Below are 15449 nucleotides of genomic sequence, written 5' to 3' on the forward strand. Positions count from 1 at the left end.
AAGAAGCAGTGGGCAACATTTTCAGAAAATCTGCTGTGTAATGGAGGAGAAAAGTAGTACTTACTCTTAGGGACATCAGTAAGCTCTCTATACAGTGTCAGAAATAGAGAGTGCAGGGGAAGGAAAGGTTTGATCTGAATTCACGCTTTCTATTTCACGTCATTCTGTCCATCTTCCAATGCCTGTCCTCCTCCCAGAGCACACTCCTGCAGCAGCAGTTCCTTTGGTCTCAAGAACTCCAGGCCTCCCATCTTCCTGCTTCCTCTGCTTAATGGCAGCAGCTGGTCTCTTAAAAGGAAGCAGCTACGTAGTTCTACCAACAGCATGCCCCTGCACACCGAGGCTTAAAGGCAATACACCTGCACGTGGCATTGCTCCTGCTGGAAATCCTGGCAGTACTGCTGTGTAGCTAAGTGCCTTTGGCCTGGCTGGCAGTGGTTCTTTTTGCTGTTGCAAGGCTGCTGGTGCTTGTTTGTCAGTTGATCTGATTTGGGTGCTCTGGCTGTGGTATCAGGATTGAGGTGTTGTGGCAAGTAATAATTTCACATGGTGTCAGAGGGATCAATGTGAGCACATTGCAAGCTTTCCTTTTTCCATGACCCAGTAAGCAAATGGGGCACTGGCTTGAGACATACAGTGTGACAGATGTGTCTCCTTCTGGGGTTGAATATATGTCAGCAGGCTGCAGGTTTTTCAGATGTACAAGTTGTTCAAAAAGCACTGGTTTGCAGTGTTTGCTTTTAGATGTTTGTGTTTACGCAGTAAATTGATTGCAAAATATTAATGGCTCAGTGTGATTAGTAAGTGTATCACATAATTGGTTCCTGTGATCAGACTAGATAAACTCATCAGTGTTTATACGCTTGTATTGTGTAGGTTCAAAGATTTATTCTACTTGATTGCCCCTACTTTTATCATGAGAGATTTTTTTTGCAATAGCTGTTTCCTCCAGCAGGATTGAGCTGCCCCAGTTTCTCAGGAACTAATTGCCAGCAGCAATATGGCTGCCAGAAGTACCTGACAATTGGTCAGATATCTGTGGCTTTTTTCATGATTAGTTTTTAATTCCGTGTCTTGTCCCAATGCAGTTCAAGATAACAGAAGTTCAGTGGTAGTTCCTGTTCAGTTGTTTATTGATGCTGCTGTAGTTTTTTTGTGTGGGGTCAGTCACTGGGAACTGTTTTCACTGTAATCTTTGCAGTTTGGTTCTCTGTATTTTCAAAGAGCTACAGCAAATTCTTCAGTGTGTCCCTGCTTCAGATTTATTGCTGCTATATTGTAGGAGAGGTTGTTTCTATTTATTTCAGTTCTACTTTTATTATGGCTCCTTACTTGATCAAACCTGAAACATTTCTGTTGAATTCATGGTTCATAATCTATTTGCTATAGATCACTTTTTTCAAACATAAGCAGTGAGAGGTAACAGAACATTTAACTCCTCAATTTTAACAACAATCTAAAACCTTATCTTTATAACTACAGGTTTGATTGACATTTAAGGCTTTATTTTTAAAAGCAAGATCATCATCCAGAGGACATTGAGCTCTGAGACTTTTCATTTGTCCATCACATTAGCGGTGATTCAAGAGTTTAAATGGGTTAATTTTTGTCTTCATTAATGTCTTGAAAGAAAATAAAGCTCCCAGCAGTAGTATGAGAGCTAGAGGTAGCTTAGCTATTATTATTGGGATCTCTGAGTTCAGTTGAGATCTCAAATGATTGATTGGGAGAGTGTGGAGAACATCTCGGCAGAATTTTACATCTGAATATCAAGATGGAGGCTATAAGGAATCATGTGAATATATCCTGTTTTAACTGCAGGTGTTCGTCTGGATCGAGTCCGTGGAGGCCGCCAGAAATACAAGAGAAGACTGGATTCTGAGAGTAGCACTTATTTGAGCTTACAGATCCCTCCCCCAGCTAAAAAGCCACGTATGTATCAGTCTTTGGATTGTGGTCCTCTGAGCAACCACTGTGTTCCCTTTAGTTGGTCTCACAATGTTCAATGGAGCAGTTATCAATTCTGGTTCCCATCAGTCACCAGCACTTTTTCTTGTGATCACAGTGCATCAGTATACTTGCTACATCTAAGGTATAGCCTGGGTGCAATATTTATTGTATCTAGAATATAGACCAGAAATTTCCTAGGAGATCATAAAAGTTCATTTAGTGATTTTGTTGAATTTTTGTGCCATCCAAGCTACCCTGACAAAATTGGTCCTGTGCTGATTCCTCTCTTCCATATGGCCAATAATTCCCGAAACTTTTCCAGGTCCTATCAACTGATTATTCATGCTTCCTCCTATCCCTGTTGGATCTACCTGAAATAGTGATTGACAGCCTTACAGTAGCTTACTGCTTTTGTCATCCCTGTATGGAGCTGGTTTGGCATAGACAGATCACTACAGCATATGAGGTTGCGGTGTATTGTCTTCTTGTGACCTATACAACTTCTGAGGTCCCACAGCCTCTATAGCCATGTATTCTGCAGGAAGGCCCTTCTAGAGAGGGCTGTTATGACACCTTATGTCACGAGAGGTAAAACAACAACTTCTCCTTTGAAATGTGCAGTGACTAAGATCGTCTCCCACTTGCTGGTGGCAGAGCCAGAGAAGATTTATGCCATGCCTGATCCAACCATGCCGGAGAGTGACATCAAAGCCCTGACAACCCTCTGTGACCTGGCAGACAGGGAATTGGTGGTGATCATTGGCTGGGCGAAGCACATCCCAGGTAAATGGGAAATTACAGGGCTGAAGTGTGAACAGCAAAGGGAGCTATTATTTATCACTGTGCTTATCAGTTTGTCTTCAAGTAGGATTTTTACATATAGTGATGGGTGGAAATTACTGATACAGAAAACTGCTTGTGGCAGGCCTTCATTGGAAACAAACTCCAGTATAACCCCTGGTGCAGGTGCATGAGTTCACTGTGTGTGTGTGTGTGCGCCCTGAATTATGCAGTAGGCTTTGAGGTGCTACAACAAAGTCCCAGTGACATCTGCATTGAGTGGCACAAAGAAAGCACTTGGGGCACAGCCCTTGGGATGGTGGACTTGTAATGATCTTGGACTACATCACTATGGCCTAGGTCTGTTGTGTTTATGGATGAAACAAATGTTATGATAGTGACTGGACTTCATTGCTAATGGCAAGGCAGGTGCCTACTCTGTCTGTAGTGGGCATTCTTGTGCAGACTTAGGAAAGCTTTTATCTTACTGGATTCATTACAGAGCAAGTCCCCTTGAAATGGAGGACATACTCACTGTTGTCAGCCAATCTCTGGTCCTCTGTGCTGAAAAATAATGAGGACAATGTATTGGCAATGTGACTGGCCTCTGAAGGCTCACTGCCTTCAGTATCCAGTATCTCAGTGCCCAACTGAGTGTGCTTGTGCAACTCAGTGAGAGAGCTACAGCATCTCATGTGCAGTAGGATGGACCCAGGCTGAAGGAGCAGACATGATCCTCAAGAAGGTTCTGGGACATAGGTTCAGACTAAGCAGGGAAAATGCTCCTTCCTCCTCTGTTGTTCCTTCACAAACACCCTCTCCAAAAAAATAGATTGGATTTGGATGTGGGGAAGATTGGATAGGGAATTTGGAGAATGTCCTTGAGGTTTACATGGCTGCTTTCCAGAGGACTACTTCAAACAGATGCTCACTATGAACAGCTCAGTATTACTTTCTCCTGCCTTCCACCCTGCCTTGTTGGGAGAATATCTGAGGTCAACCACAGAATCACAGGATTTAACCAGTACTTGCCCGTTGTCTGCATCTTCCGCTGCATAGACTTGTGTTATGTTGCTTAGCTTTGTGGCTTTAAGTTCTTCCTTGTTTTGTGAGGCATCTTAGCATGAGTGAGCAAACTCATTCAAACCTATTTCTTTTATGTATACTGCTTCTCTTTGTCACTCCTCTTGTGGCTTTTTGGTGGCTGCTCTTCTTTTCTCAGTGGGAGTATTTCTCCTGTGACTCAAGGGTTAGTGAATTCCTAGGCTGTATGAAATACAGAGTGTTATGTGGTGGGACTATAAAGTCTGGATAAACTTTCTGAGGACAGTGTTTCTGAGTAGAGGTTAATCTCAGTGGTGCCCTTCTTACATGAGATCTGCAGGATCTGCAAGTATTACATCCATCAGTAGCACTGGAATCCTTCTGGGGCTGATTCATCACAAATGGGGTTACAGTGGTGATTAGGGAACTCAGCCTGGATTGTTCTACTAACCCAGAACTTAGGGCATTAATAGGAGTGGTTTTCATACAAAGCAATTATCTGCTTGACTGTCCAGTAAGGTGCTGCTGTCTGTTCTGCTAACCTTGTCTACTCCTATTTGCACAGGGTGTCCTGCTTTAGTTCCCTTGCTTGCAGTGTGGGATGCTTAGTTCTGAGTTGTTACAGGGTTTTTCCGTTTGGTATGGTGATTATCCCAGAACAGGTGTGTAGTAATGAGATGGCTCCTGCACTACAAAAAGGGATCTTCCACTCCATTGTGAAAGGCAGGACAAACCTGTCATCACCTCAGCTTTCTCTTTCCCATCAAAGATTTTGCAGCATGATAAACATCAGCCATCAGCCTCATGCAGTTCGAAGCAGCAGTATCATAACAGGACTGTGTATACAAGAGAGAGCTCAGGGACTGTTACACAAGGGAGCGGTAAAAGTTCATAGAAAGGGAACAAAAAAACATGTACAAAACATACTGCATTAGGCAGCAAGGGGGCAGAACAGGGCAGGGCCAGGAGACTGCCAGGAGTCTGGATTATACATGCCCTGTATTTCTGCCTTCCAGAGATTTTTAGAATACCAGGACTTTGCTTCCTGTGTGCATAAACTCTTGGACATAGTCAGCATGGAGAAAGGAACAGAAGTCACATCATGTCTGCCTTGTTTTCACAGTGGAATTAATAAAGAGTTGTGTGGTATTAGTCTTACCAACCCTTCAGGATCCCAGATGTTGGTGCAACCTTCTGCCTCATGCTGCTAGCAAATAAAATCAAAGCTACAGTCCTATGATAACAGGAAAGCATGATTTAATGGTGTTCAGCAAATATCTTTAGCTCAGCAGTCTTATTAGCTATTAGCGCAAAAACCAGACTCAGTGTGGAGTTGTACCCTTCTGAGTGAGGCCCCTCCCCTTGTGCTAATTGTCTTTGAACATCTACCATTTCTGCATGCCTTGATGCAGGGAGACAGGACTTCTCTCAAGAGGTGACGGCGAAGGCTCTCCCAGGGTAGCTGTTGTGCTGCTCTCGCTAGGAAGACGATAGTACTAGCATGGAATGAAATATGGCAAGTGGAGTGACAGCAGCTGTGTCTGGAGTGGCCTCAGATCCTATAATTACATCTCCCTTTATTACCTCTGCTAATGGCCCTCCAGAATGACAGAAATGATAATAAATTAACAGATTATGAACTCCACTTGCCACAAATTATGTGACTTTTTTTTTTTTTTATTTTAAATTCTGGGAGCTCTCACTGCCGTATCGCTGAGGGGGAAAAATAAGCCACAAAAATAATGATTAAAAAAAAAGCATGTCACATCAGCTATTGCAAATAAAGCAGCTTTTCTCTACCCGCACCTGGGAAGGAGGGAAATGCTCATGCAGCTCTGTGCTGATCACGGAGCCTATGCAATCCTGAGATACTTCTTTGGAGCCTCCCGCTGCCGGTGGAGTAGTCAGCACCTTTCAGAATAAGGCCTGCAGCAAGAAACAGATTAGTAAGGGCACTTTCTGGATGCTGTGCTATCAAACAACTCAGGAATGCACAAGGCTGGATTGCTAGCAATTCCTGTGAGCTATGATCTGGTGACGCACTTGAATTTCACAACTGGATGTTCTCCAGTGTTACAAACCTGTAACAGTGAGCCTCTGATGTTGGCCAAATGAAATTAGCATTTAACACTCCAGATCCCAACTTTCATATATGGGAAACCCTATGTTGTCTGATCTGTCTGATGTTGTCTCTTGTCTGTGCAGAGTGCAATATCATACATCACAGTCCCCCAGCCCTTGCATTCTACTTGTGGAAACAGTGGAGGGTCCCAATTCTGTTACGCATTTCAAATCCAGAACTGGCACTGCAGCTCCTGCCTTCATGCTCACCACAGGAGACTGGCAGAGGACTCTGCTGGGTGGGCAGGGCAATTGCAGCTGGCTCTTCTGTCTCCTTTGGCATAGGTAAAGAATGGCCTCTGCTTTGCAATTCTTTACCTGCCATAACGACCTCTGGGAAAGAGTGATTCATAGAGGTGCTGAGTGTACAGGCTACTGCTAGGATTATATCAAGATTTTGCACTTCATTCTGTAACAGAAATGTGTGAGCTATGTCTGTCTTGGATCCTCTCACCATACTACATAACTGTTTCTCAATCTTTAACAAATTTTGTTGACAGACTGCATTGAGCCAACAGCATAACCCCATTTGCAACCCAGATTAATAACGGCAGTGCAGAAAGGCCACAGGATTTACCCACAAACTGGACTTAAGGCAGCAGCCAAAATGTGGGGCTGCTCTCCATGGGCAGAGCTAGGAGAAAGGTGAATGAAAGGCTGAAAGCTGGCTGCAGAGGAGAAATTCCAGGCACCAGAGACTGTGCCAGTGCCTGTGCACAGCTTCCTCTGCCTCATGGCTAATCCTATGAGGCTCCTGAGTAGCAAGGAGACCTGGGGAGACAGGACCAAGCCTGTGAGCTGCCTCAGCCTGCTCTTGGACTTGGGATGGCTGCATTCAGGAGCAGCAAAAAAGCAGTGTACTGGCTGCTCTTTAATAGGAGTTAAGGAGCAGGAGACTAAAGAGAAAAAGGAGAAAAGCATCCCTGCATCTTCAGCAAGGGATGGCTTTCATCAGGCATAGGGCTACGTGGGCTGTGCTGTACAGGAATCAATCTCACAGTCATGGAGCTGGATTTTTGCAGCTTTTCTCCCCAGCAGCCTGGACTCTTTAGCTGTTCCTTCTGGCACTCCTCCCCAGTGGTTTATTGATTCTTTCCTCCCACCCACTGCTCCCCTCAGACCTTGCACACACAACATGTGACAGCTGATTGGTATCTGTTAATTAATGTGGCCTGGGGCCTCTTTTCTATTCAGTGGCCTGATAAGGGAAATTGGATGTCCAAGGGCTGCCAGGCCATTATCACCCTTTGCTTCCCCTGGCAACACAAACACAAAACATGGCGTAGTGATAAATAAATACCACTAACCCACCCTTCTGCCATCTCTTCCCCAGCTGAGATAGCGCAGATAGAAAAAGAAGACCCACAGTCAGTCAATATAGCAATCATCAGCTCTTTTGTTAATTGCCAACTTGATAACAAGAGAAATCAAATGATCATCATGGCGCCTGGCTACCTAGGCCTTGACATGGATCCAAGGAAAGTGAGCAGGGAGAGCTGTGGGATGGAAGCATCCCGCTGGGCCTAACACTCAGTTAGTGGGACTGGCAGGCTCCTGCGGACAGAGGCTAATGAGTTCCCATGCCTCTTGAGGAGAGTGAACCCCAAGGCTGAATAAGCATGTGGAGTGAAGACTGGCAGGGGAGGCTGGTGCAGCGCAGCCCTCCCAGCTGAGAGTGTCAGACTGCCCCATTCTCCCACTGCCTGGAGAACCTTTAGACACAAGGAACTGCCAAAAATCACAATTCCTGCCTGTCAGTGGTGGACAGGAGCTGCCAAGACAGGACCAACTCACTGTACTTGACGTCTCTGTCTGCAATGGCTGTCATACAGTGCCTGTCTCCTAGGATCTTTCTTTCATGATCTGGCTTTCTGGGATTGATACTGAGGACATAACGGATATAGCTTTCTTTTCTATGCGCTTGCTTTTCCCTTTCTCTTCAGATAGACAGTACCTCTGTGTTTCAGCCTCTCCACTTCTCCACCAGAGCCAACAGGACTCTGATGCTGTCTATGAATGTGACTTTGACTGCTCTTTTTTTGTTTGGGGAGGATGATCTGCTTCACTGTTCTGTCGCTACAGGGCCTGGCAAGAAATTGTTTGTATAGCACCACAGAGGTGTTTGTGTACTGGGTAAGGTTGGCTGTGAGGGGCAGAATGCTGATGGTGTGGAGCTCAGGGAATACTGATGAATAGAAGAGGATTTTTTCACAGACACATTCAGCTTTTGACATTTTAGCATTCTGTTATGGCAGGACCTTCTCTTAGGTTGTCTGAAATGAGAGATTGCAGTATGCATGTGTTATTTCTTCCTATTCCATCAGAAACAATCTTTTCTGCTTTCTGGAGCTCTCTGCTCTTTGATTCAGCTGGGGAGACTAAATGGGCTGCTATACAAAATTGTAAAGGTGCAGTGAACAGGAAGTTGTGGTGCAAAACAGTTGCTGCTGTAGAAGTAGAAATCAGTGAAAAGAGATTATCGTTAAGGTTGCCATATTCTGTGTGTTCTGTGCCACAGAAACAGGGGCCACTTCAGTAAGCATTTTTTGAGAGTTGCAGGGGGAGAGTGCTTTGTGTGGACCGCAGGGAAATTAGGAAGCCCAGGCTCTGGGATTCTTTGCTGCACACCCTTTTGACCCTGGTTGTCTTTTGCCCCATCAGGGTTCTCCAATCTCTCCCTCGGGGACCAGATGAGCCTCCTGCAGAGCGCCTGGATGGAAATCCTCATCCTGGGCATTGTGTACCGCTCCCTGCCATATGAGGACAAGCTCGTCTATGCTGAGGACTACATCATGGATGAAGAACACTCTCGTCTGACGGGGCTGCTCGAGCTCTACCTGGCCATCCTACAACTGGTGCGCCGCTACAAGAAGCTCAAGGTGGAAAAGGAAGAGTTTGTCACGCTTAAAGCTCTGGCCCTCGCCAATTCAGGTACAGCCCTGGCCCAGGCAGCCTGGTGATCAGAGTCATTGCGCATGCTGTTATCTGGCTTGGGAGGAGCTTAGGGCCCAGTGCTTGAGTCTGTGCTTTGCCCGTGTCGTGCAGCATCCCTGCATTTCTCTGTTACTCGCAAGAGATGAGGGAGGTGGAGACTCCCTAAGCTGGTGAGGAGAGAGAAGCATGGCCTGCTGCTACTATGGCCTCAATTTGCAAACTGGCCCTGAACTGGGGAATGGGACCTGCCAGAGGTGGGCTGAATTCTAGCACTAAAAGAAAGGCCTTGTGCCATGAGTTTAGATAAAGGGATGCAAGCCAAGCCTGCATCCACTCAAGTAGCATTGGGCAGTTATAGCAAATAGGGAAATTCTAATCTTAGTTTTAGATCCCACAAAAAAACAAACAACAAACAAACAAAAAACAACCATCCTGTGGGGTTAAGGATGCTTGGTCTGCTGCTGTAGGTGTTTAGTGACCACTGACACTGAATTCCCCCCCTCCCACCCCCCGTCTGAATGGTAGAGGATAAGATGTGCTGGCAGAAGCTGGATGTTGCCTGTTTTGTTTCTTTCTGGGAGAGGATGAGAGAGATGAGGGCCCTCAGCCTCTACCTCAGTGAGGGGAGGTTCACAGCCCTCAGGCCAGCAGGCTGGAAGCCTGTGCCCATGGGAGGCACAAGGTTGTGTGTGCTGTACTGATGTTGTACCAGACATATATTTGCTCAGGAGTTCCTTCCGAAGGGAAACTGCTGAAGCTATTGTGTGACGAGGGCTCCCTCTACATACCTTGAGTCTCACTGTCTCACATCTGATCTTGCCAAACTGCAGTGTGTAGGTTACGCAGTTCACCCTTGCAGGCCATCAGTGAGTCCAGTATCTGTGTTCAGCTAAAGGCACTTTCCAGAAAGGCACTCAGTATGAAGCTGAAGGCCTTAAATATGGGGAAATCCACACCTGTTGTTGTCTCTAAAAATTGATCATTCTCTCAATTCAGAAAGAAAAGAAAGGTACCGTATCCCAAGTGACAGTTTGCCTGAGTTCAGTCAGCCTGCAGATAGTGCTTTTCTGAGCTGTGTCCTATGATCCCAGGTCCTTTTGCACCTGACAGCTTGACATGATAGAGTTCCTATATCATAGTTGCATTCCTGGGCTATAGGTGTTACTTCAAGTACAAGCAAGTGATCCAGAATGCTCTGTGAGGCTACTCTATCCTCACTGTTTCATACCTTTCTGTTCTGCTTTGTCATCCACACATCTTAGCAGCAGCAATTGGAAAGAAAGAAGTTAAAGAAAGAACCAAATCACTTACAGATAATTGATAAAAACGTTGGGTAGCATCTGTTGTTTTACTGATCCCTGCGGATTTCCACCAGAAATCTCTTCCTCCAGGGATGATTCACCACTGATAGCTACTTTGAAATCTGTCATCTGGCCAGTAACTAATCAATTGAAAGTGTGCTTTATTGATATTGCATGGTGCTAATTTTTTAATGAGAATGTCCTGTGGTGCTAAGCCAAGTGCCATATAAAAGACTAAGTCTATTATATCTATGCAGTTAACTTTATCAACTAAACTTGTAATCTCATCAGAGAATGAAATCGGGTTTGTTTGACAAGACCTCCATTCCAAAGTATTGTGCAGACCGGCAGTAGTTGTAATACCACCTCTTAAGTTTTAATTGAACTGTTTCTTCTTCCTTTATTTTACTCTGGTTCACATCAGTGGCAGTTATCAAACAGGGAAAGTATATGCTTCATTAGAACTTTTCCAGCCATCTCGAATTTCTCAAAAATACCTACCCTTAGCAATTATTTACCTGCCCTAGGTGGGCCTTTGTCAGCAATTTTAAAATTCTAAAAGCCAAGGTATCAAGGTCTACTGATTCCTCTGAAGTCTGTCCCTAACAGATGTCTGATACCTTCTTGTGGAAACAACTGAGTAAGGCGTCTCACCATCTTCATATAAGACAGGTACATAACACTTCTTATTCTAAATGCAGGACAGAAATACTCACTTCCTCATTCTATTAATAGTTTAATCATCTACAACATAAAAGAGTCCCCCTACAAATGGTCATTTTTCTTCTATTTCTTAAATATTTATAAAACTCTTCTTTATGGCCCTTAGCCCTTCCAGCCATGGATTTTCTTCCAATGTCCTTCACTTCGCTTATCGATTTTCTACACTTCATAACTTTTGATTCATATGAATTGCTATCTACTTCCCTTTTTCAATTTCTCATACACTGCTTTTTTACCTCTAATTGCTGCCTTTACTTTGCCACTGAACCAGGATGGGCAGATGGCCAAGGCTACCCTTTCTCTATATTGTGGGATGGTGGTTTTTGGCTATGCAATCAACTCTTGTTAAAAAACCTGCCTCCTGTCTACCAAGAAGGTCATGGGATTAAACAAGGAGAAGGGCATCTCAGAGAGGCTGAAGAGTTAAGGCAGTGTAGTGACAGGGTGACAGAAGAACCACACTGGGACATTTGTCTGACCCATGTTTGAGTGGACTTGTTGTAGGACCTGAGCCTTGATGCTCTCAAGTTCTTCATGGTGCAAAAGAAGCACTCTACTGATACTGTCACTGTGCTGTCAGGACTAAGCCCCATGTAAGCCTTATGGAATAGTCTGCAGTAGTAGAAAAACACTGAGCAGAACAACCAATGCTTCAGAGTTCTTCTTTTAGCACTGTGGAGCAAAGAAACCAAGGTAGAAGTCAGGAAACATAGGCCCCACATGAATGGGAAAAGCCACTCTAACTGCACTGATTTGTTCTAGGTACAGTCAGGTAGCAGCATAAGCCACAAAAATCTTGCTTTGTTAGTCTTACTGAAATATGTGAAAGTACATGTACGTACACACACACAAGGAAACTAGATAGGGCAAGCTGTATTCTTCTAACATAACCTTCACATTCAACCTTTGCATTGTATTAATACATGTTATTATTCTTAGTATATTTTCGACATGGAATGAACCTGCAGAACCTTCATGTACTTACATGTATGCACAGCTGACTCCAAGAACAGCAGGAATGCAGACTGTCTCTGGGCCAGCCATTAGCTCTGTGGGTCAGAGGCAAGGTTTAAAGCTGAGCGTTTAGATTAACACCTGTGTTGCTGGAACCTGTCTTTTCTCCTTGCCTTCCATAAAGATAAATTTCTGATTTTCCCCTCTTTCTGTTTTGTAATTTCTCACGCAATCCAGTTTCTAGGGAGTTTCCACTCTTCCATGCAGCTCGGTGCACGTTGAGCCTTTGTTTCTAATAATTAAAGTGAATGGAAACAGAAGTGGCAGCTCACTCGCTGTTCGCTAGAAGGGAAGGTGACAGTAGGTGCAGTGTTGCTTTGAAAGAACTGCCTTGCCCGAACTCTATCTGATATCTAATCATCACTGAAATGCACCAAGGACTCCTCTGGTGGGACTGGCACCAACCAAAATCTGTCTTTACTGAGTACTTTTCAGAGAGCAGAGAAATTAATTCTTAATGCCCCAAAGCAGCAAGCAAGGTCAAACAATGCAACGTCAACCATTTTTTGACAGAGTAGGTGTGCTGTAAATGTCACCTGTTACAGTTTAGAGACAGCATTCCCATGTTAAGCATTTCTAGCTCCTTTCGCCTCAAGAATACAAATTGATGATGCTGTGCATCAAAGAGCTCTCCAGGTTAGCATACAGCACATGTTCAGCTGAAGACGTCCCAGACTGACCAACTCTTATTTCTCTCTTTTTTTTTTTTTTTGGTGTGTGTGTGTGTGTCCATTCTCATACCTGCTCTATGTTCCATGTCAGCCGTGCTGGAGAAAAAGGCTTCTAACACGAAGCCTCATATGTAGGCCTGCTGACCCTTAGGAACATGACCAGGCTGCCTCCAGAGCACCTCAGTGCTCTGACAGCTGTAAAAATTCATAGCTATTGATTTTGTAATTAACAGTTTATCAATGCCATTGACACCAGCTCGTTGATGGCTTGAAAGGAAATTAATCCTGCAGTGTTATTTTATATTTTGCAGTCAGCTGCTGATTTTGAGCATCTTTCAGCAAAGAGTGGGAGAAGAAGAAAGACAGGCCTTGGATCTTTATTTCCCCAATTTGTCTCCATCTATATGCCTGGCTATTTAGTGCTGTTAGGGTCTCCTCACCTTACAGAGGCCTGGTAGCATAAGGGCACAGCTTGAGCATTGTCTACTGCACAGCAGAAGCAGCAGCAACCCCTGGCCTGAAGCATGACTTTACTGTGCCTCCAGCACCTACTGGACTCTGTAAGCTCTGACAGGAGCTCTTGCTTCTTCCCTCGTGCCCCCAGCCAGAAGGACACACATAAAGTAGGAAGTGTGGAGCATATTTCTCTCTGAGTTCCACTTCTTGATGCTTCTATCCTCCAAAATCACCTCTGCAATTTGTAAGGAAATGCTTCTCCTAATGGTGTATGAAAATTCTCCAGAGGCACCACCTGCTTCTGGGAGAATTTGCCAGGCTGTTTCTCCATCTCTCCCTTCCTCCCTCTCTCCGTTTCTTTCTCTCTCTTCCTTCAGAATCAACCTCTGGGGCAAGCTCAAGTCACTATGATGACCCACCAGCCCTTTTCTGGGCTTCATTGCCTGGTCTCTTGGCTACAAAAAGCAAATACAGCAATAATGATTTTTTCCCAATATGCATCTTGGAAGTACAACCCTTTGATATGCCCTAATTAGTGCATTCCTTTTAAACATCTTTTTAAACAGCTTCCTTGTTAGACATATTATTTTCTTGGCTGTTGTAATACTTTATGAATCATACATCATAAATAGCATCTACTGTACATGTATTTTATGAAATTCACAGTCTCCAATTTGTGTTGAGCTCTCCATAGAGATTATATGTATTTCTGGAGAGATTCTGGCATTTCATCCAGCCTTCCTCCTCCTCTATTGCTGTCAGACTTGGGAAACAAGTCCTCACATTTGCGTTGGATGCATGTAGGCTGAGCAAGACACTGTTACACTGCAGAGCCCAGCTAGAGTGGCAGACAGGTGCAACTGTATGTTTATTCTAGCATCCCTTTGCTTCTGCTTCTAGATTCATTGCCCCATGGCCAAAATAGGAATCTTCACCAGTGCATTCAATATTGATTAAAAGTCTCTGACCAATGAAGACAAGGCAACAGTGTAGAACTCTGTCAGGATTGTGAGGCAGAAGCAACTATCAGCAAGATGAAAGGGAGAAAACCTTCAACGACATGGTGCTTAGCTAGCTTCTCTAATCTAACATCTCTCCTCTGTTGTGGTGCCCTCTGCCATCAAGACTTCCCCACAGATTTAGCAGTCTGTGTTAATCGTCGGTGCCTCAGCTTGACCCAGGACTGGGTCACTATCGGCTGCCTTTGCCTCAGAGATACACCGAGGTGCCATGCTAGCCTTGCACTCTCTGTTAGCCTCTCCGGCAGCCTGGCAGCCTAAGGGAAGAGGCTTTGCAGGAGGTGCAGATTTCTAGAAGGACTGAATTGGGAAACTCTCGAGCAGCTGCTGGCAGTCTCTGAAAATAGGGGCATATGCACAAAGGTGGGGCTGGCAACACCCCTGGGCACACTGACTGTGACCTGCTGGGGCTTTTCTGTCTTGCTGACACCCTGAGCAGCTGCATGGCAATTAGGCAGTTTAGACAGATGAAGCGCTACAGCAGTGTTAATTATTCTTAATGAGATTGCTCCCAAGCGGCAGCACAGCAGATGCCGCCCCTTGCAGGGTGACTCCCCCGCAGGAGCATGGAGGGCAAGTGAATGTGCAAGTCACAAAGACCCCTGGCTGACCCCCTGCAGCCTGGAGTAACCAGCAAAGTGAGCACACAGGGTACAATGTGTCACAAACCCCAGTAACATTTCTACTGTTCCTGCACTGCTAGGGCCAGCTCCTGGGCCTGACACTAAATTTCAGCACCTGCACCTGCAAGCAAGTTGGATTTTTTTCCCCTTACAAACAAAAGAGAAAAACAATTTATTTAAAAAAAAAAAAAAAAAAAAAAAAGGATCTTTAGCTGAAATACTGGAAACTGTTTCCTTCCTCATGTCCTGTTTGCTTTCTCTTCTCCCTTCCCCCCAGACTCTATGCACATAGAGGACATGGATGCGGTGCAGAAGCTCCAGGACCTTCTCCACGAAGCCCTGCAGGACTACGAGCTGAGTCAGCGCAACGAGGAGCCCCGGCGAGCAGGGAAGCTGCTCCTGACCTTGCCCCTCCTGCGGCAGACAGCCGCCAAAGCTGTGCAGCACTTCTACAGCATCAAACTGCAGGGCAAGGTTCCCATGCATAAACTCTTCCTAGAAATGCTAGAGGCAAAGGTCTGACAGCCCCAGTGCCAGCCGACAATGGCCGGGGAACAAACTAGAAACAAAGATGCAGACAACGGAGCAATCCAAACAGCAGCAGCAGCCGCCGCCGGCTTTTATCTCCAATCATTTATTATGGAAGAATTATTTAATGTCTATCTGTCGGCGTGACTGCAGAATCTCATGTACAGGAGGGGGAAAACTCTTTTAATCAGTCACCTGTTTCTCTTTTTTTCATTTGTTTTCTCTGTGGAAATACCAGAATATGCTCTTGCACTTGTTGAGGCGGTCGCTGGGGCTCAGCCCCTC

General features: G+C 45.0%; 1 protein-coding gene across 1 annotated transcript in view; it reads left to right on the top strand.

Moving 5' to 3' along the window:
* Positions 1-15158, top strand: part of ESRRB (estrogen related receptor beta) — a gene marked incomplete at both ends in the record, with an annotated part of 76153 nt that extends 60995 nt beyond the window's left edge. The window contains 4 exons of the mRNA XM_079536654.1: positions 1822-1932; positions 2572-2733; positions 8557-8826; positions 14914-15158. Coding sequence (XP_079392780.1) covers positions 1822-1932; positions 2572-2733; positions 8557-8826; positions 14914-15158 — 788 coding nt within the window. The remainder of the gene's footprint in view (positions 1-1821; positions 1933-2571; positions 2734-8556; positions 8827-14913) is intronic.
* Between the last annotated feature and the right edge of the window lie 291 nt (positions 15159-15449).

The sequence above is a fragment of the Tetrao urogallus genome (assembly GCF_951394365.1).
Source record: "Tetrao urogallus genome assembly, chromosome: 6".
In the NCBI taxonomy this organism is placed as follows: Eukaryota; Metazoa; Chordata; class Aves; order Galliformes; family Phasianidae; genus Tetrao; species Tetrao urogallus.